The sequence below is a fragment of the Girardinichthys multiradiatus genome, chromosome 14 (assembly GCF_021462225.1).
Source record: "Girardinichthys multiradiatus isolate DD_20200921_A chromosome 14, DD_fGirMul_XY1, whole genome shotgun sequence".
Lineage (NCBI taxonomy): Eukaryota > Metazoa > Chordata > Actinopteri > Cyprinodontiformes > Goodeidae > Girardinichthys > Girardinichthys multiradiatus.
Genome location: NC_061807.1, coordinates 6525066 through 6548122, shown reverse-complemented (window position 1 = coordinate 6548122; position 23057 = coordinate 6525066). Strand labels below are relative to the sequence as shown.

Genomic DNA, 23057 nt, shown 5'->3' with positions numbered 1-23057 from the left:
TATTAATGATGAGAAATAAGCTGTTCTAGTTTGGTGAAGTGTCTTTTTATACAACAGTAGGCTATTTTTCCAGATTAAGTAGGAATCCTCTAGGTGTGTAGAGCGCCATTTCCTCTCCAATTTTCTAACATTGTGCTTTAAAGTACGCAGCTCTGAATCAAACCAAGGAGCCAGCCTCCTATGAATGATTACCTTCTTTTTCAAGGGGGCTGCATTGTCTAATGCACCACGCAATGATGAAGAAACACTATGAACAAGAAAATCAATTTGTGAAGGGGAAGAAACAAAATTATTGCCCTCCACTGTGTTTTTCTGTGATAATGAGGAAATTAAAAGTGGAACAGATTCTTTAAAGGTTGTTACAGCATCGCCTGATAATGATCTACTATAATGAAATTTTCTTTCAGGTGTGGAGTACTCGGTTAAATTAAACTCAAAGGTTATTAAGAAATGGTCAGACAGGACAGGGTTATGAGAGAATATTGTTATGTCTTTACACTCAATACCATATGTCAGCACAAAGTCCAGAGAATGAAGACAAAGGTGGGTAGGTTTGTTAATGTTTTGATCAAAGCCAATTGAGTCTAAGATAGCATTAAACGCTATATTTAGGCTATCACTTTCAGTGTCAACATGAATGTTAAAATCCCCCACTATAATAACTTTATCTGTATTTAACACTAAATCAGATAAAAGGTCTGAAAACTGATCTAAAAATTGAGAGTAAGGGCCTGGTGGACGGTACAAAACAACTAACAGAAGAGGTTTTAGTGCTTTACAATTTGGATGAGGAAAACTAAGGATTAAATATTCAAAAGAGTTGTAGCTATTGATTGGTCTGGGGCTAATCAATAAATCAGACTGAAAGATGGTTGCTACTCCTCCTCCTCGCCCAGTAATTCGAGGAATGTGAAAATTTAAATAATTAGTAGGAGTTGACTCATTTATAGTAACATAATCCTCTTGCTGCTGCCAGGTTTCTGTGAGGCAAAATAAATCTATCTGATTGTCACAAATCAAGTCATTAACAATGTTTTTGAAGAGAGAGATCTTATGTTCAGTAGGCCACATTTAATTGATTTACTTTTATTTTCAGTCGTTGTTGTGTTAATGTTTATTTATGGTTTGCCCCTTTTAGATTATGTTTTAATCTATTCTGTTTGGGCTATGGACAAGACACTGTCTTAATAGGGCACAGAAGCTGTGGAGGAGTGTTAAACTACAACCCTGCTACATGGTCTGAACCCTGGGTTGTCAGAGTTTGTTAACCACAACAGCCCCACAACATCCAGAACTTTAGGTACTTAGGGTGGATCGCTTCCCCCTCTAAAGCCTTGCCACCATAGAGTTTTTCTAACCACCACTATAACTTTGCCCCGGGTGACGAACAAGTCCAACTCAGAATCCCGAGTCTCTGCTTCCACCAAGGAAAGGGTGACAACCAGGCTGAAGAGGTCCATGAAGTACTCTTTCCACCACCTGATAATGTCCCCTGTCAAGGTCAGCAGCAGTGTTGGCGAAGCACTGCTTTCCCCTCCTGAGGCGCTGGACGGTTTTTCAGAATTTCTTTGAGGCCAACCGATAGTCCTTCTGGAAGGCCTCACCAAACTCTTTCCAAGCCCGAGTTTTTGCCTCCGCAACTGCCCTAGCCAAGGTTGGATACTTCAAGGTGCTGCTTGCCCATAGGCAAATCCACCCCAGCGTGCCGCTTCTCCCTACGGGCCGCTCCATAGTAGAAGAGAGTCCAACGTCTCACAAGGTGCTTAGTTTCAGAGCTCAGGCTGTGGTGAGCACCATTTTCAGCATCTGAGGATTGGGTCTCCACCTTCAACCAGTGCGAGGAGTAACCCGACCCCAAGGCGCTCCCCAACGAGTCCCAACCGATGTCTCATGCCTCGTTTTTTTGTCCTTATAAAGGATTCTGAACTGCTCTTTGTCTGGACCGTCACCAATAGGCTGATAGCCATGGGAGACCCTACCAGAGGCATGTGTCCACGGAGCCGATGGCTTCCCTCTTTTGTTCTTTAAAGTGATGAATGGGAAAATTAATCATAATAAGATTCTAAACTCCCACAATCAATGTATAGTGGAAATATAACACTAATAGACAAGAAGAGCAGGAAGCCAAAACAATGTTCTTCCTATAGGTCAATTAGCATTCCAGGTGTGGGCAACAAAATACCGTCAAACGGTGGCTATAGGTCTGAGCAAGTTCTGACTGACTACGGATGCAGATCAGATGGGTTTTATTGAAGGCACACAAAAGGCAAGACAGGCAGTCAGACAGGCAAACAATATGGCAAACTGTCAGACACGAAAGAAAGACAGAGAGTAAGACAGACACAAACATAGTCAGAAAGGAAGTCATTGAGACAGCAAAACAGGTAGACACATAAACAACCAGAGACAGAAAAACATTTAGACAGACAGCTACCCAACGAGAGAGAGTCAGACAATTATTCATCCAATGAAGTAGACAGACTAACAGTGACATAGACAGATTATAAGAATGACAGACAGCCAGAAATTATGAAAGACAGACAAACCTTTGACCTCAAGATGAAATCTTTTCTCTCTTCTGATGTTCCTGCTGAAGACATCACATATGTAATCTCCACTGTCTTTCTCCGTGGGACGTCTCAGAGTCAGACTGAGGTCTCCAGTTTTCAGAAGGCGTTCATTCATCTTTGTTCTGGTTCTGTAGAACTGGTCCTGCTCTTCAGGCTGATCGGAACCGTTCTTATACACATGTGCAAAAATGATGTTGGGTTTAACGCACCACCACACCACTACAACATCTCCTGGCAGCTCAGGTGTTGTTCTGAACGGCAGCAGGACAGACTCCGCCCCCTCCTCCACCTCCACTTGACAGTCTGAGAGAACAACAAAGAGGAAGATGAGCTGTAGAGACAGCAGCAGCAGCAGCTCTTCATCACTTTATTGACTGATTGTGTAGAAAGCTGAAGGCCAGAAGAAGATGAGAGCAGAAGGTAACAGAAAGGTTTTGCGGATAATCAGAGTCCTGATGCTGTTGAGATGTTTAGTCCATGTGCTGCTGCATGGCAGTGTGCAGCTGCTTCATGACACACACCTTCATCACATCACAGCCTCCTTGTTCCTGCAGCAGCAGCAGGATCTACTCAGATAATCTCTACATCTCTGTCAGATCTATCCAGATGATCTCTTCCCACTCCACTGCTGTAGAACCAGAACCCATGAAGAATTCACTGAGTTCTGGTTCTAAAGCTGCAGCTGCTCTCTTTCTTCTTCTTCACCAACATGATGTTTAGAGAGAAGAAGCTGGATCCCTGCAGAGACACCAAGTTCTCATGAACGTCACACATGAGAAGCAACTTTCCAGCCTGAAGATTCAGCACCAAGCAGCTTCATTGGTTCTGATCCAGTTTACTGTGGAAATGTTCTTCAGTGGATCTAGCTGCTGCTGCTCAGATGGACCTCGGATCTGCTGCTTCCTCCAAACAAACTCAGATGGAGCAGATCCACTCACTGAGTGGATCTGCTCCATCTGCTGTTGGACCTTGGAACATGTTAGCAGGATGAAGGAAACGGGCCAAAGCTTCAGTCTCTGAGAGCAGAACCACAGCTTGAAGAGACAAGTCTGTCCTGGTCCACGTTCAGTGGGACTGCTGGACTTTGGGCCTCCTGACTGGACCAAACTGTCTGATGGATTCTTCCAGAACTTCACAGCTAAACATACAGAGATTTGTCCTACAGAGGAGCAGACATTTAGAAGGACGCCTGTGTGGGCATCCACACCATGATGCATGAGACATCTGAAGTCCACTTCCAGATCTCAGACCAGTTTCCTTTAAGGTTCATGGTGTCATGAATAGTGAACAGTCTGCTTTGGTCCCACCCACCTCCACTGGTATAATCTGCATGATCCACCTGGGATCTTCTCTGTTAAAGCTCTCTTCAGCCACCTTTTCTCTGCCAGATCATTGAAACCTCCTGCAGGTAGGTGTCCAGCAATTCTTCCATGCCCTCTTCTGATCTCCTCGTTAGGTCCACATTTCTGTGCCCTGGATACTCCAGCTTTGCTTTGCCATCGTCTGACTTGTATCAAGCTTCTGGTCTTTGGACATCTGTGCCTCAACAACCGAGCCGTGCCAAGTCCCTCGATCAGTAATCTGGTCTCTTTTTGTCCGGGCCCGACCAATGTCTGTCTCCCAAATAAGCCCCGGTCCTTCGTCTGGTACCTTCCATACATTGTCCATCTAAGACACTCCAGAACACACTGCAGAACAGACACATGAACTGTTCTGGCCCAACGCTGGAAACCAGTTCAGCTGGAACTGGATGTGTAGAACCTGTCAGAACCTTTGGAAGCATGTGAGCAGAATAAAGCAGTAGAAGGATAGATGAGGTGTGTCGATGCATCCTGCGGTGATGAGGATGGTTCTGTAGAAGAAGCTGGATTCTGTTTCATGTTGGAGGCTGATTTATATCATCAGAGATGTTAGAAGCTGCTCCACTGAACAAGCTCACAAACACTCTATAGAAATGATGGAAAGGAAAATGCAGAAGAGTAAATGAGCAGGAGGAGACAGAGAGAAGCTCAGGGAGATGATATCTACAGTAGATGAACTAACATAGCAGCAAATGAAGAACATTGGCAGGAAACTCAAACACCTAATCACAACAGATGCAGGAACTTAAATGCTGATGTTTTTCTTCTGATCCATGTGTCGGTTCTGAACCCAAACCCGTTTCTCCAGCAGTGGAAATGGTCCCGAGTCAAAGCGTCCAGCTGCTTCTTCAGTCCCACCAAAGCTTCCATTGATCAGATTAGTGTTTGTCATGAGAAGTGATGAAAACCTGGAGCTGGAAACTGGTCCCTGTCTGGACTGGACCTCTGCCTCCTGCACTGGTTCCTCATCTTCATCATTCTAATGTGTTGCTATGGAAACATGCTGCACTCATTACATCACATTTACTTTGACTCTTCCACCTTCTAATGAGCCTCTGATCACTATTGATCACAACTAATCAGCTGATTGGAAAAATACAACAACATCAGATTTTAAACCACTGACCTTTGACCTGGAGATCAACTTGTTTCTTCATCAGGATGTTTCCCTCCCTGCTGGAGACGATGCAGGTGTAGATGTTACTGTTCCCATCTGTGGGATGTTTCAGAGTCAGACTGAGGTCTCCAGTTCTCAGCAGGTCTTCATTCATCTTGGTTCTGGTTCTGTAGAACTGGTGCTGTTCTTCAGTCTGATCAGAACCGTTCTCGTACACATGGACCTTCCTGTCTCCTTTGTCCCTCCACTCCACTGTAGCATCTTCAGGCAGGTGAACTGTGGTTCTGCAGGGCAGCAGGACCGACTCCAACCCTGAATCCACCTCCACCTGTTGGACTGAGAGGACAACAAAGGACAAGATGAGTTGGACAGACAGCAGCAGAACCGACTGTTGGACAGAAAGTCCTCAATGTGGACAGGAGACCCATCAGAACGCTGCAGACTGACCCAACCAGCAGTCAACACTGTGTTCAAGCTGCTGCTGCAGTTCTTCACAGCTTCAACATGTTGATCCAACATCTTCATCTAGCTCCTGGTTCCCTCAGACTGGCAGAAAGACAAGGACAGGTCCAACTGGAGACCAGAACCAGACAGGCTCTCAGTGGGACCAGTTTTCAGCAGCTCAGTCTTTTCTATGTTGACCTACCAGAAGAAATGAAGCAACACTTCAGATCTTCCTGTCCTCTAGTTTTATTCCTGACATGTTGGAGGAAGAAGATCCAGTTGAAATAAAGCCCGTTAGTTCACTGCAGCTGAAACAGGGTTCTGGTTCTACCTCATTATCAGAAGTAACGAGAACGTTCTTTCAGTCCAGAAGAACATCAAGCTCTCTGAGTTCTCCTGAGTCCCCCAGCTTCTTCCTGGTCTTCACAACCTTCAGTGAAGAGAAGCTTCCCTCTGACAACCTGACCGGGTTCTGGAAGTGGTGATAAAACTACTTCAAGATAATGGTTCTGATCCCAGATTACAGTTACACAGCAGAACATTGAGGTGTTGGATGTGGTTCTGAAGCTATGCAGAGATGCAGAACCTTCCAGAACAGCTGACAGGAAAACTGGCTGAAAGGTGAGAGGAGCTGAAGCTTCTGGACCTCTGAGGCTTGGTTCTGCTGGATTTCTGGTGGTGGTCAGGGTTTAAATGTCTCTGAAACAGAACCAGAACCAGCTCTCTGTTGGAGCTCCAACCTGGAAACTGGTCCCTGTCTGGACTGGACCTCTGCCTCCTGCACTGGTTCCTCATCTTCATCATTTTAATGTGTTGCTATGGAAACATGCTGCACTCATTACATCACATTTACTTTGACTCTTCTACTTTCTAATGAGCCTCTGATCACTATTGATCACAACTAATCAGCTGATTGGAAAAATACAACAACATCAGATTTAAACCACTGACCTTTGACCTGGAGATCAACTTGTTTCTTCATCAGGATGTTTCCCTTCCTGCTGGAGACGATGCAGGTGTAGATGTTACTGTCTTCATCTGTGGGATGTTTCAGAGTCAGACTGAGGTCTCTAGTTCTCAGCAGGTCTTCATTCATCTTGGTTCTGGTTCTGTAGAACTGGTTCTGTTCTTCAGTCTGATCAGCACCGTTCTCATACACATGAACCTTCCTGTCTCCTTTGTCCCTCCACTCCACTCTAGCATCTTCAGGCAGGTGAACTGTGGTTCTGCAGGGCAGCAGGACCGACTCCATCCCTGAATCCACCTCCACCTTGTAATCTGAGAGGACAACAAAGGACAAGATGAGTTGGACAGACAGCAGCAGGAGGTCTGATGGTCACATGACTGTCTCCTCCTTGTCTCTGAGTCTCATGTTGGTGGAGGACTCTCAGGATGAAGAAGGTCCAGCAGGTTGTTTGAGGACGTGGACCAACCAGATGACCTGAGTTCACCTGATGTCTGTCTCCTGTCTGACAGAAACCAGTTTAAACCAGTTTCTGATGAAGATGTGTTTTCTTCTTCAGGACATTTGGAGGAGCTACCAAAGAAGGAGTCAGAAACTACTAAGGAACCAATCAGATGGATGGATGAGTGAGAAAATTCAAACACATCTTCTTCAATCCTTCACAGCACAGCTGGCTCCCCCAGGTTTCTAGAAGAGCAGCAGATGTTCCTGTTTCCTCCAGGATCTGTTCAAACTAACAATTCATTATCATTCAGTATTCCTATCAGGAGCAGAGGTGACGTCACACTGTGTGAGAGAGAAGGGTCACTATTCCTATTCATGGAATAGATCGACTCACTGAACCGCATCAGATCAAATCTGGACTCATTAAACCTCATCTGATCTCAGCAGCTTGTCCCTCAGGTTAAATCTAAACTCAGACATCTCCCCACATTCAGATGTTACAGGAAGATTATACAGCCTGTTTGCTTTTATAATATAATAATAATCATCTTTATTGGTCATTGCACATGTACATTACAACGAAATTTGTCCTCTGCATTTAACCCATCCCTTATAGGGAGCAGTGTCCGGTTTACGGTTCTGATGGTGACATGGAGCAGAACTTAATTTCTGCTGGAGCCAAACTAGATCTTTGGTGATCTAACCTGATGTAGAGCAGATTAAAGATTCTGAGTGAATCTATTAATCTCTCTATTAGCTGAGATTGAATCCTGTCACTCTGTGTTCTGGGAATGAAATGGACCCAAGCCTAAACTGCTCCAGAGCGGGTCCGGAGTTCAGTGTTCAATGTTTCCACAGTGATTTAACTGGGCCCACACAGATCCACCCTCATGGTACCAAGACCTTCAACTTTCAGGCCAACATGTCCAGCTCAGCTGTGAAGCTCAGTCTGTAGTACAGAACTTTGGATTCAGAACTACTAGAACCCAGCTCATGGACCTCATGGACACATTCATATAAGCTCCAGTTAATAAAACACATGATGTTATCCATCTGCATTATGGGTAATGAAGTTTTAGAGACTCACCTGACATGAAATAGTGCCGAAAACGATATAAAAGACCTGCAGAGACAATAAGAACCAGAACCAGAAGAACCAGGAGAGCTTTGGCCCAGGATGGAAATCGTTCTGTGGAGACACAGGAAGCACATCATGACCTCTGACCTCTGAGCAGTATCTACAGCAGGTGTTTCTGCTACTGACCTTTAACCAGCAGTTCTCTGTCTGTAACTCTCAGTTCTTCTCTAAAGGTTCTGATAGTGCAGGTGTAGGTTCCAGTGTCAGATACTTGCAGGTTGGTCACGTTCAGACTCAGATCTCCAGTTTCTAGAGCATCAGACTTCATGAAGGTTCTGCCTCTGTAAAGCTGGTTCTGCTCTTTTGGAAAATCTCCATCCAGCCGAAGATGGTGGACGGTTGAAGGACTGAGGTCGGAGCGGGTCCACACCACTGTGGGTTGGTCCAGTTCATCGGTAGGAAACTCACAGGGCAGCAGGATAAACCGGTCCCCTTCAAACATCTCTACTGCTGAGACCTCCAGGGACACTGTGAGGACACACAGACAGAGACAGTCCTTCTCAGCAGCTGGTCTCACTTCTCTCCTCATCAATAACCTTTAACCAATGAATAACTCAGAGAGGAAAGGCTGCTAAACCCAAAGGATGAACCAGTGTATTATTGGTGAAGACTAGAACCAGACTGATACCAGATCTTCAGGATCTTTGTTCCCAGAAGCCAGACACAGAGACACATTTTCCTTCACACTAGAAGCACATTTTCTGAACTAATGTCTTTTCTCCATGAGGAAATTATTCCAGTCAAGACAATATTAGACCCACTAAACTCCCTGCAGCTGAACTAGAGCAACATAAACATGAAACAGTTCATCAGAACCCAGAGGAACAACAGTCTGACGGTTGATACCTGTCCACTACTCCCACAACTCGTCTATTTTTTACATTTTTTATTTGTCTTTGACTGGCTGAGGGAGTAGAGCAGTAGAGGGACGTGCCTGGAACACCTCCCGAGGAAGGCGTCCAGGTGGCATCCAGTATAGATGCCCGAGCCACTTCAACTGGCTCCTCTCGATGTGGAGGAGCAGCGGCTCTACTCTGAGCCCCTCCTGGATGGCTGAGCTCCTCATCCTATCTCTAAGGGAGTGCCCGGCCACCCTACGGAGGAAGCTCATTTCAGCCGCTTGTATCCAGGATCTCGTTCTTTCGGTCATGACCCAAAGTTCGTGGCCATAGGTGAGGGTAGGAACGTAGACCGACCGGTAAATCGAGAGCTTCACTTTTCGGCTCAGTTCTCTCTTCAGCACAACGGACCGACACAGTTCCCCCATTACTGTGGCAGCCGCACCGATCCGTCTGTCGATCTCCCGCTCCATTCTTCCCTCACTCGTGAACAAGACCCCGAGATACTTAAACTCCTCCACTTGAGGCAGGAACTCCCCTCCAACCTGAAGAGAACAAGCCACCCTTTTCCGTTCGAGAACCATGACCTCGGACTTGGAGGAGCTGATCTTCATCCCAGCCGCGTCACACTCGGCTGCGAACCGCCCCAGCGCATGCTGTAGGTCTTGGCTAGAGGGGGCCAGCAGGACCACGTCATCCGCAAAAAGAAGAGACGAAATCCTCTGGTTCCCCAACCAGACCCCCTCCGGCCCTTGGCTGCGTCTAGAAATCCTGTCCATAAAAGTTATGAACAGGACCGGTGACAAAGGGCAGCCCTGCCGGAGTCCAACATGCACCAGGAACAGGTCCGACTTAGTGCCGACAATGCAGACCACACTCCTGCTTCACTTGTACAGAGACCGGATGGAACCTAATAAAGAGCCCGGGACTCCGTACTCTTGGAGCACACCCCCCACAGAGTACCACGAGGGACACAGTCGAATGCTTTCTCCAGGTCCACAAAACACATCTGGACCGGTTGGGCAGACTCCCATGAACCCTTGAGTACCCTGCAGAGGTTGTAGAACTTGTCCAGTGTTCCACGGCTGGGACAAAAACCGCAGTGCTCCTCCTGAAGCCGAGGTTCGACTATCTCTCCAATACCCTGGTGTAGGCCTTACCAGGGAGGCTGAGGAGTGTAATCCCACTACAGTTGGAACACACCCTCCAGTCATTCTTCTTATGAAGGGGGACCACCACCCCAGTCTACCAGGCCAGAGGCACTGTCCCCGACTGCTACGCAATGGTGAAGAGGCGAGTCAACCATGACAGCCTCGCAACATCCAGAGACTTGAGGTACTCAGGGCAGATCTCATCCAACCCCTAAGCCCTGCCACCACGGAGCTTTAAACCACCTCGGTGACTTCAGCCTGGTGATGAAAGACTCCAACCCCGAGTCCCCAGCCTCTGTTTCCACCAGGGAATGCGTGACGGCAGGATTGAGGAGATCCTCGAAGTACTCCTTCCACCGCCTGATAATGTCCCCAGTCGAGGTCAGCAGCTCCCCAACCCCACAGTAAACAGTGTTGGTGAAGCATTGCTTTCCCCTCCTGAGGCACCGAACTGTTTGCCAGAATTGCTTCGAGGCCAACCGGTAGTCCTTCTCCATGGCCTCACTGAACTCCTCCCAGGTCCGAGTTTTTGCCTCTGCCACCGTCCGGGCCACGGCACGCTTGGCCCCACGGTACCCATCAGCCGCCTCAGGAGTCCCACAAGCCAACCACAGCTGATAGGACTCCTTCATCAGCTTGACAGCATCCCTTACCGCCAGTGTCCACCACCGGATTTGGGGATTGCCACCGCAACAGGCACCACAGACCTTACGGCGGCAGATACGGGCAGCAGCATCGACAATAAATGCGGAGAACATGGTTAACTCGGACTCTTTGTCTCCAACATCCCCTGGAATCTGGTCAAAGCCCTGGCCGAGGGATGCCAGACGTTCCCAACAGACCCTCACTATGTGATTGGGCCTGCCAAGTTGGTCGGGCTTTCTCCTCTCACCACCAGGTGGTGATCAGTGGACAGCTCAGACCCTCTCTTCAACCGAGTGTCCAAAACATGTTGCCGAAGGTCTGACGAAACGACAACAAAGTCGATCATCGACCTCCTGCCTAGGGTGTCCTGGTGCCAAGTGCACAGATGGACACCATTATGCTTGAACATGGTGTTCATTATGGACAATCCGTGACTAGCACAGAAGTCCAATTATTAGTATTGTATTATAGTATTATAATTAGTAAAATCAACTATATACCAGTTTCCTTTCCAATCAATCAGTCAGTCAGTCAATCAATCAAACTTAATTTATAAAGCACTTTACACACCAAGGTGACCAGGGTGCTGTTCAGGTCTATAAAAAAGAAATACAAACATAACAAAATCAATAAAATACAACGTCTACAATACAATTACGAGCAGTTTAAACAATAAGATGTAAAAACCATGTATACAACCGGCCTGCAAAACAAGACTTTTCACTGTCTCCCGTTCCTCTGGCACCGGCCTTCTTTACAGTCCCAGAACTGGCTCCCACACCATGGGAGACCGGACCTTTTCCTGCGCTGCCCCTCGGCTGTGGAGCTCTCTGCCTCCACATCTCAGGGCTCCACAGACCGTGGTGTGTTATAAGACAGCCTGAAAACCTTTCTTTTCACCCAATGTCTCTTTAAATGTTTTGTTCTTTTTTATCTCTTTTTGTTTTTAATGGACTCACCACTTTGATTTGTTTTTATCTGCATTTTCATGTTCCTGATTTTATTATACATGTCTGTATAATGTAAAGTGCATTATTAATAAAATGTATAATAATTATTATTATTATTACTAGGAGATAGATAAGGTTTGATTTTAGCGATCAATCTGGTAGAAGCTGGACTGGACAACTGCACAGACGCATTGATCAAATTCAAAACCATAATCGAAAAATACCCCAGGAGTCCTAACAGCAGTACAACTAAAAGAAAGAACCACCAACGCACCAGCGGGCAGAGACACCAGCCACCAGCAAGAAGTGTGATGGGGTCAAATAGGACCCACATTTGATGAGAGGCCTAAGGTGATCAGGGAGAGGGGGCAGCCATAGTCACCCTGCCAACACACACTCTATACTCCCAAGTCCAAGTACCAATAACAGGGGTATGTTGGGGCATTGGCACGGTGGAGCTACCCCCTTGCCGGACAAACCCTCAAATCCCAATCACCAGCCCCGACACCAAGAACGGCAACTGAAGAAGCAGAAGAAGAACCGGCTGGGAGCGACCAAAAGTCAGCCCCACCGCAATAAAAAGAACAACAAGAATACAGGTCCTTCTCAAAATATTAGCATATTGTGATAAAGTTCATTATTTTCCATAATGTCATGATGAAAATTTAACATTCATATATTTTAGATTCATTGCACACTAACTGAAATATTTCAGGTCTTTTATTGTCTTAATACGGATGATTTTGGCATACAGCTCATGAAAACCCAAAATTCCTATCTCACAAAATTAGCATATCATTAAAAGGGTCTCTAAACGAGCTATGAACCTAATCATCTGAATCAACGAGTTAACTCTAAACACCTGCAAAAGATTCCTGAGGCCTTTAAAACTCCCAGCCTGGTTCATCAGTCAAAACCCCAATCATGGGTAAGACTGCCGACCTGACTGCTGTCCAGAAGGCCACTATTGACACCCTCAAGCAAGAGGGTAAGACACAGAAAGACATTTCTGAACGAATAGGCTGTTCCCAGAGTGCTGTATCAAGGCACCTCAGTGGGAAGTCTGTGGGAAGGAAAAAGTCTGGCAGAAAACGCTGCACAACGAGAAGAGGTGACCGGACCCTGAGGAAGATTGTGGAGAAGGGCCGATTCCAGACCTTGGGGGACCTGCGGAAGCAGTGGACTGAGTCTGGAGTAGAAACATCCAGAGCCACCGTGCACAGGCGTGTGCAGGAAATGGGCTACAGGTGCCGCATTCCCCAGGTCAAGCCACTTTTGAACCGGAAACAGCGGCAGAAGCGCCTGACCTGGGCTACAGAGAAGCAGCACTGGACTGTTGCTCAGTGGTCCAAAGTACTTTTTTCGGATGAAAGCAAATTCTGCATGTCATTCGGAAATCAAGGTGCCAGAGTCTGGAGGAAGACTGGGGAGAAGGAAATGCCAAAATGCCAGAAGTCCAGTGTCAAGTACCCACAGTCAGTGATGGTCTGGGGTGCCGTGTCAGCTGCTGGTGTTGGTCCACTGTGTTTTATCAAGGGCAGGGTCAATGCAGCTAGCTATCAGGAGATTTTGGAGCACTTCATGCTTCCATCTGCTGAAAAGCTTTATGGAGATGAAGATTTCATTTTTCAGCACGACCTGGCACCTGCTCACAGTGCCAAAACCACTGGTAAATGGTTTACTGACCATGGTATCACTGTGATCAATTGGCCTGCCAACTCTCCTGACCTGAACCCCATAGAGAATCTGTGGGATATTGTGAAGAGAACGTTGAGAGACTCAAGACCCAACACTCTGGATGAGCTAAAGGCCGCTATCGAAGCATCCTGGGCCTCCATAAGACCTCAGCAGTGCCACAGGCTGATTGCCTCCATGCCACGCCGCATTGAAGCAGTCATTTCTGCAAAAGGATTCCCGACCAAGTATTGAGTGCATAACTGTACATGATTATTTGAAGGTTGACGTTTTTTGTATTAAAAACACTTTTCTTTTATTGGTCGGATGAAATATGCTAATTTTGTGAGATAGGAATTTTGGGTTTTCATGAGCTGTATGCCACAATCATCCGTATTAAGACAATAAAAGACCTGAAATATTTCAGTTAGTGTGCAATGAATCTAAAATATATGAATGTTAAATTTTCATCATGACATTATGGAAAATAATTAACTTTATCACAATATGCTAATATTTTGAGAAGGACCCGTACACTGCGCAAAGGAGGCCGCATGACCAACATGGTCAAACATCCCCAGACCCAGAGCGCAGAACCAACAGAGCTTCGCAGCCCAGCATCGGACCACAGTCACAACCAGGTCAGCAGAACAACAAAACATGCTCCACACCAACACACAGGCAGCCCACAAGCCACACCCGGCTCAAAAGGGGAGGATGACCCAAATGAAAACTCCCACGCAGCTTCACGTAAACACATGCACCCTCCACAGACTAACAAACTAAAACTGGCAGTGCCAGCTGAGCAGACCCTGCAACGCGGCACCCACCCATAACCGTGCTCAAGGCAAAGACAACGGCCCAGCAAATTGAAGTGCGCCACAAAAAAGCCACAGCGCACTCTGCAAAAAGGCCACACCCCCTACCATGCACGAAATCACCAGCATCCAGGCCAGCTAAGCAACAGACTAACCTGCCTCCTAATAAATGTAGCTCACCGCTGTCAGTGGATAAATGGGTGGATGACTGAATGTAGTGTGAAGCGCTTTGGGGTCTCTGGGGACTTGATAAAGCGCTATACAAGTACAGACCATTTACCATAAAGTAACAACTGACCATTGACATAAAGTTTATCTACAGCCACTGTAGCTCTGGTGCCTTCAGTGATATATTTCTTCCTGTTTGGGAATAAAACTCGCCTCCGATCAAGGATCTACTTCGGAAAGTGGCCCTCATCGTCGAAGTTCATTCCTCGAAGCTCTCTGCCCCGACTCTTGACCTGCTCCTGACCTGCTCTTTTTACTTGTAGAGCTCGAATTTCTCCACAATTGGCTGAGGTCGGTTATGATCGGGCTTCTTACCGCTGAGCCAGTGAACATGATAGAAAATGATGATTTTTACCGCGACCGTGTATTCGGCATCCTGCTCTGACCATTCTGGGATGCCTTAGAAGACAAGGTTGTCCCGCATGTCCCGAGCCAGTACATCCAGGATGGTCTCCTTCAATTTTTTATTTTGTCCAGACAGCTGCGTCATTCCGTCGATGTTTTCATGCCATCCCTCAGCGTTTGGTTCTCAGCTGTGAGTGAAGCGAGTTGTTTCGTATTTCTAGTGCTGAGGAGCATTTCATCATTTTAGAATTATGTATCTCCACATTTAACCAAAATACATAACTACCCATGAAGTACACTGATATGCAGTGGTTAAGTACATTAGTGCATTAAGTCCCTGATGTAACAGAACATCAGCCGTAATGGGGCACATGACCCATAACCTATTTGGCTGGACCCCCACCACTACCACCCTCGCCTGGAACAGTGTAGAGAGAAGTGAGGATGATGAGAGCAGAGAGGAAGCTGATCTTACCGTGCAGGAGGATCCAGAACACCACCACCATCTTCATCTTCCTGTCAGAGACCAACATGGAGGTTCTGTAGAACTCCTTCAAAGCCCTGGAGGACATCAGCTCCCAGCAGCTGATCATCTCCAGCCTCTCTGACAACACCTTGCTGTCTCTTCCTGTACAGGAACCAGACGCTCTCACAGACACACCCAGCATGGAGGTGTGGTTCTGAACACATCTCTCAGATCACTCCTACCAGCCTCTGCTCACTGGATCTGGTAGCAGAACGTCTTCTAACATGAGGCCAAGAACCTATGGGCTCATTTTACCTGGGATCAGCTGCTGTGGAATGGAGACTGAGAGTGAGACTCTCTGCTGTTTGGTAGCTTCAGATGCTGTTAAACCGGTTCTGTTGGATCCAGTCCAGATCAGTTCAGAGGAAAGGTGAGGACGTTGAGTTTCCTCATAGTTTAACACCTCTTATTGTTCTGCTGGTTGTGAGATGTGAACAGGTTTATTCTGACAGGTGTGGCAGGACTTCTGCCCTTTAGGAAAATCCAGTAGTTTTAAATGTTTAAAGCCTGGGAATTCAACTACAAACTGACATGAACAGCTTCTCCACCTCTACTGGGTCTTGTTCAGTTTTCCATAGATCAGAATGATCCTGTGGTGTCTGCTGTTCACATGATTGATGGATTGACATATATTCATCTCCTATAGGGACCATCGTGGGTTCAACCCGAACTAGGAGACATGGGCCCTATTGACAGGGTCATGTGTGTCCGAGAACAAGGTTCTTTGTGACACCACAGACATCCTGGGGCCCATGTTGGACCGGGGTGCCTTCCTACCTCAGAGGTGTCCTGAGTGATAACAAGCACCAGGTGTAGGAGGCGTATCTGTTGTCTGAAACGTTTAGAAAACGCAGCCGGGTTCAAAGTTCTTGGGAAATTCTTTTATATTCTGCTTAAGATCCCACCAGATGGATCCATAGACCTGTAATTTATGACATGGGTCTGTTTGAAATAAAATTCTCCTTTGTTCATCCAGGTCCGTGTCAACAGTCTTCACTGTAGCATTCTCACATTGTGAAGGTGATCAAACCGCATTCACAATAATACATTAACAAGGAGTCCTAAGCTGCTCTGCAACAGTTTCTGTTTCAGAATCGATTCTCTGCAACATCTCTAGACTGTAGAGACAAGCAGCCAAAGCCTGCCAGGCACCGTCCACAGGCAGTCCAAGCTGTGTACTGCTTTAGGTCACATCAGATGAAAACTAGTGGACTAACCCTGAAGATCACAGAGATTTGATAAGTGCATTTTCTTTTGTGTTGCTGTCTCTGTATACAAACACAGCATATTTTCATGGATATTGTGTTTTCTGCCAGGCTTTCTGTCACTCCCTGATGTTTTTGTCCATCCAGTAAAGAAACTGATATGTTTTTATTGGCCGAGATGCTGAGAGTCAACTTCTAAATGATAAAGGTAGCGTACCACGCTGTAAGGAACCTACAATATAAACACATAGTGTATCCAGACAGATGGAAAGCTGAATACGCAAAAAATATATCATCCAGTTTTCATAACATCAGCCATTGTTAATATTTGGACAGTTGCTGCCCCTTGATTGGCTGTATGCTCATTGAAACCATGGCTTACTGTTTGATTTGATTTTGTATCAGTTTCCTGTGTTCAGGTGAAGTTAGAGATTATAAGGAAGGATGAATTGGGTTTAAAAATAAAATGTTAGTGTTGAGTGACGTAGGTCTGCTGCCATGATGAGTACATAAAGAACAAGTAAAGACCAAACTAAAAACTACTGTTACTCACAGCTACTAGCTTTATTTGAAAATCTATCTATGAGCTACACTGCAGCTAGTTGAAATTCAGCAGGTACCAAACCTGCCTAAAACTGTCATGATGGTGTCTGTGTGAGTCTGTCTGTGCTGGTGTGAGCTCTCTCTTTCCTGAGCAGCTCTGTTGGAGGTCGTGGTGGATCAGCCCCAGGCAGTAATCAGTCTGCTGTAGCGTTTATTAGGTGCTGCTGGAGAAGCACTCTTCGCCTGCTGGTCCACACTGATTGGTCAAATCAAGCCCTCTGAGTTCCAGGTGCTTTTTAAAGCCTTCTTGTAGAGCCTGCCTCCTCTTATTCGTATAAAGTTACCACCTTGTTCCCCGATTACCTCTGCTACCTCATGAATGACACCTGGTCCCTGGTAAACCCTTAGTCTACGTCCGTCCACTGCTGTTCATTCATTCTGCTTCAGCCTTGGCCAGCCCGCTCTCATACTCTTACCAGCCCGGTCTACCGGACTCACCACCAGAATCTCCACCCTGCCTCAGAGCTCTCCTTCCAATCCAGAACAGTTAACCACATATTTATCTCAACTCATTCAACTTAAGACCTGCTTCATTTAAAATCCCCACTAACTGCTCCTCTCAGGCCTCCTGAGCCCAGATTCCAGAACCAAGTGCTTCTGTGGTACAATAAATCTTTAACCTTTTCATCCGTCTCCAGCTGGTCTGGTTCTGCATGTAGGTCAGGAAGTTACCTCAGAATATGACAAAAACACTATGACTGAGAGATGCTTGATATAAACTGATGTGTTTGAGCTAACAAGGAGTTTAAGCTCATAAATAGACACTAAGCTCCCCATTTGTTATCTATTAGTTTAACAAGCCGTCTGTGTCAGAAATGAGGGCAACTGGTGACATGGTCATTTATTATCTCTAATGGTGAATAGATTGATTACCTGTCCATAAAATACATACAAACACAATAAAACACCAATCTGAATACAAACACTGTACAGCTCAGGTTGGATTGGTCAGCATAAAAACCTGAAGGGTTTATGGTTTGATTCAGAACATCAGCTGGAGGTGTCTGTGTTCCTTGGTCTTCACTGCAGGACCTTTATAACAGTCCTAAAGGAACGAGTCCTTAAAGAGACGATGACAGAGGTTACCTTCCTGAAATCTACCCCTCTATCATCTTTAATCAGACTATCATGTCTATCAGTGTTGGACAGAAACAAATTATCCTTCTAAGCAAAGCCACAAACCATGAAAACAAATCCAATAAAACTTTTATAAAGGCGAGTCATCACTACAAGACATTTAAACTCTACTTTTCCTTAAAAAGAACTTCTTCTGTTGGACCCTTTTAGTGTAACAATAAAATCTGAATGAAAAGACAGCATTAGTTTGATAACCTGATATTATTATGTTTATATTATTATTATGTGTTTATGTTATTATTATGTGTTTATGTTATTATTATGTATATATGTTATTATTATGTGTTTATGTTATTATTATTATGTGTTTATGTTATTATTATGTATATATGTTATTATTATGTGTTCATGTTATTATTATTATGTGTTTATGTTATTATTATGTATATATGTTATTATTATGTGTTTATGTTATTATTATTATGTGTTTATGTTATTATTATTATGTATATATGTTATTATTATGTGTTTATGTTATTATTATGTATATATGTTATTATTATGTGTTTATGTTATTATTATGTATATATGTTATTATTATGTGTTTATGTTATTATTATGTGTTTATGTTATTATTATGTGTTTATATTATTATTATGTATATATGTTATTATTATGTGTTCATGTTATTATTATTATGTGTTTATGTTATTATGTATATATGTTATTATTATGTGTTTATGTTATTATTATGTATATATGTTGTTATTATTATGTGTTTATGTTATTATTATGTATATATGTTATTATTATGTGTTTATGTTATTATTATGTATATATGTTATTATTATGTGTTCATGTTATTATTATTATGTGTTTATGTTATTATGTATATATGTTATTATTATGTGTTTATGTTATTATTATGTATATATGTTATTATTATGTGTTTATGTTATTATTATTATGTATATATGTTATTATTATGTGTTTATGTTATTATTATGTATATATGTTATTATTATGTGTTTATGTTATTATTATGTATATATGTTATTATTATGTGTTTATGTTATTATTATGTGTTCATGTTATTATTATTATGTGTTTATGTTATTATTATGTGTTTATGTTATTATTATGTGTTTATGTTATTATTATGTGTTTATGTTATTATTATGTACAGTACAGACCAAAAGTTTGGACACACCTTCTCATTCAAAGAGTTTTCTTTATTTTCATGACTATGAATATTGTAGCTTCACACTGAAGGCATCAAAACTATGAATTAACACATGTGGAATTATATACTGAACAAAAAAATGTGAAACAACTGAAAATATGTCTTATATTCTAGGTTCTTCAAAGTAGCCACCTTTTACTTTGATTACTGCTCTGCACACTCTTGGCATTCTGTTGATGAGCTTCAAGAGGTAGTCACCTGAAATGGTTTTCACTTCACAGGTGTGCCCTGTCAGGTTTAATCAGTGGAATTTCAAGCCTTATAAATGGGGTTAGGACCATCATTTGTGTTGTGCAGGAGGTGGATACAGTACACAGCTGATAGTCCTACTGTACAAGATGGCGCCGACGATGGCAGCCTCGGAGCTTCGCTCTCTCTTTGTTTTTGTATTTTGTGTGTTTTTATGTTTTTCGAGCCACAGTTCTGTGGTCTCATTCAGTAGAGAGGAACTTCTCAACATCAGAGAGTCCTCTCTTGGTTTTTTTTCACCATCTTTCATTGATCCGAGGTTCACTGAGCTCCTGGCGAGCGGAGCTATGGCTCTATATGGGATTCTACGCCGAAAATGTCGGAGGGGAAAGCATGCTGGCGCGCTGGTAAAGCTCCGCAAAAGAGGACTTCGCCACCACTGCCTTCAATCCACCTGGCAAATGTCCGCTCTCTAAACAACAAGATGGACGAGCTGCTTCTCCTCACTGGTAAAAACACGGACCTCTGCGGATCAGCGGTTCTCTGCTTCACCGAGACATGGCTGAGTGAAAACATCCCGGACCGAGCACTGCTGATGCCGGACTTCCAGCTGTTCAGAGCGGATCACAGCGTGGAGCTATCGGGGAAGAAGAGAAGAGGCTGAATCTGCTTTTATATAAATGAAGGTTGGTGCAGAGACGTAAAAGTTCTGGAAAAACATGTAGTCCTGATCTGGAGTCATTTTCCATAATCTGTAAACCGTTTTATTCACCGAGAGAGTTTTCCTCATTTATAATAATTGGCTCATATTTTCCACCTCATGGCTGAACTTCTGCTGCTGAAAAACATCTTGCTGAGCTGATTACAGACCTGGAGAAAAAATACATGGACTCTTTCATCATAATACTGGGAGATTTTAACAGAACAAACCTCTCAAATGAACTCCCCAAATACAGACAGCATATTAAGTGTCCCACCAGAGACAAAAACACACTGGACCATTGTTACACAGCTTTAAAGGACTCATATCATGCTGTTACCAGGGCTGCTCTGGGTTTTTCAGATCATTATCTAATCCACCTCATCCCAACCTACAGACAGAGACTAAGAGCTTCCAAACCCAAGGTTCACACTGTTAAGAAGTGGACTGAGGAATCAAAGCAGATGCTACAGGCCTGCTTTGAATGCACAGACTGGACTGTTTTTGAAACCTCAGCCACTGACTTAAACCAACTAACTGATGTGGTGACATCATACATCAGTTTCTGTGAGGACATGTGTGTGCAGACCAAGACCTTCTGCACCTTTGGGAACAACAAGCCATGGTTTACTCCACACCTCAGGAATCTGCGTAGGGAAAAGGAAGAAGCTCACAGTAGTGGAGATTGGGCGCGGTACAGGCAGGCCAGGAACAGACTAACAAAGGAGATCAAAGCAGCTAAGAGAAGCTACAGTGAGAAGCTGAAGAACATCCTTTCTACTGGTGACATTTCAGCTGTATGGACTGGTCTGAGAAACCTGACTGCCTACAAGAGCCCCTCCACCCATCCTGAACAGAGTCGTCTCCTGGCCAACCATCTGAATGGCTTCTACTGCAGACATGACAAGAAGCCATTCACACCTCAAATCATCTCCTCCACATCCCATTCAGGAACAAATTCCTCCCATAAAGCTACCAACCCCCTACCTTCAGATCCTCTACCTGCACTAAAGATCTCTGAGGAAGATGTAAACAGGCTCTTTCAGCGCATGAAAACAAAGAAAGCTGGAGGACCTGATAACGTCTCCCCATCATGTCTGAAAGCCTGCGCACATCAACTTGCTCCGATCTTCACAAGGATCTTCAACAAATCACTGGAGAAATGTGAGGTCCCCTCCTGCCTCAAACAATCCACCATCATCCCGGTTCCCAAGAAACCCACCATCGTAGGATTAAATGACTACAGGCCTGTAGCCCTGACGTCTGTGGTCATGAAATCCTTTGAGCGGCTGGTGTTGAAGCACCTGAAAGCTCAATTGGCCCAAGTACTGAACCCTGTGGTACTCCACAATTAACCCTGGAGTTTAAAGATGATTTGTCATTTACATGAACAAACTGGAATCTGTCAGACAGATAAGATTTAAACCAGCCTAGCGCTGTTCCCCTGATCCCTACAGCATATTCCAGCCTTTCTAAGAGAATATTATGATCGACTGGATCAAATGCAGCACTGAGATCTAACAGAACCAGAACAGACACAAGTCCATTATCTGAGGCCATAAGAATATCATTAGTGACTTTCAGCAGAGCTGTTTCAGTGCTATGATGAGCTCTGAAACCTGACTGAAACTCTTCAAACAGGTCATTGCTGTATAAATGTTCACACATTTGATTAGCAACTATTTTCTCAAGAATTTTAGATAAGAATGGAAGATTGGATATAGGTCTGTAATTTTTCAAGTCCCCCCACCCCCCAGGGTCCCCCCACCCAACCGAAAAGCCACCAGGAGTGAGGTGGCACACACCCAACCCCAGAACCACCAACCCTCAGCCATCAGCAGGGAGTGTGACAGGGGGAAATAGGGGTTCCCATCCTCAAGTGTACACATACCCAAACCGACACACCTGACATAAAGACACACTCATAGATTCACTTGCTCTGTCCATGCACACTCTATGCTGCATGTTCAAGGTTTTGATATTCCAGAGGTCCCCTTCACTGCACTAACCCGAATGACCCTGGTACAGACCCTAGCAACCCCCGGGCACATCCAGAGACGGGACAATAAAAAAATTAAATAAATAACTTAATAAAGGAGGGGTCTTTCCATTCCTAACAAGCCAGTCAACCAGAGCTGCCACAGGACAAAACAGTCCTAACCCAATGGACTCCAGCCACAATCTCATGAATCTTCCACCATCCATGAACCCCAACATGAACTTTCCCACTTACCCATCCAGGACACAGGTATCAAACCAATGCGCTTAAACACAAATGCCATAAATCTTCTCCCCACGGGAGCACACCCCCTCCAGAGAGTTCCACCCCCAACAAGCCAATATAGGCAACATACCCGCCAGGACCCAAGCCCCCCAGGCTCAGCCAGTGTGGATATAGTTGTCGGGTATATTGCCTGTGCACTGTAAGGAAGTTTTAGATGGTGCAAAACCCATTCTGAACATCCCTTGACCTGTATAGTATACTCTGTGAAGTATTTTATATTGTATTAATTGTAAATTGGGGTTACTAGTCATTTTCAAACCTCTGAAACATATCTGAGACCAGAATTTATTGTCAAAGTTGACAAAATTCGCCTCCTATTTCCTAATAGGAAGAGATATTGATTCATTGTTTTAGAAAGTGGCCTGTATATTTTAGACAGTAACTTGGGGGGGTTGAGATTGTGGAACTCTAGTACACCTGATGGCGTTTGTAACCCAGTGTTATTGAGCCTAAATTTATTTCTTATTATAGATTTAATTTGTTGATATTCTAAAAATGTATTCTTGTCCATCCACATTGTATAATTAATCTGTTAAATGGCA

The 23057-nt window shown here is 44.5% G+C and overlaps 1 protein-coding gene across 1 annotated transcript in view; it reads right to left on the bottom strand.

Annotated features, from left to right (window-relative positions):
* LOC124880566 overlaps nucleotides 1-15415 on the bottom strand; it is a 25620-nt gene extending 10205 nt beyond the window's left edge. The window contains exons 1-6 of the mRNA XM_047385811.1: nucleotides 15164-15415; nucleotides 8165-8506; nucleotides 7988-8089; nucleotides 6444-6770; nucleotides 5058-5384; nucleotides 2547-2873 (exon numbers count right to left, since the gene is read on the bottom strand). Of these exons, the coding sequence (XP_047241767.1) occupies nucleotides 2547-2873; nucleotides 5058-5384; nucleotides 6444-6770; nucleotides 7988-8089; nucleotides 8165-8506; nucleotides 15164-15356 (1618 nt within the window). The 5' untranslated portion in view covers nucleotides 15357-15415. The remainder of the gene's footprint in view (nucleotides 1-2546; nucleotides 2874-5057; nucleotides 5385-6443; nucleotides 6771-7987; nucleotides 8090-8164; nucleotides 8507-15163) is intronic.
* Between the last annotated feature and the right edge of the window lie 7642 nt (nucleotides 15416-23057).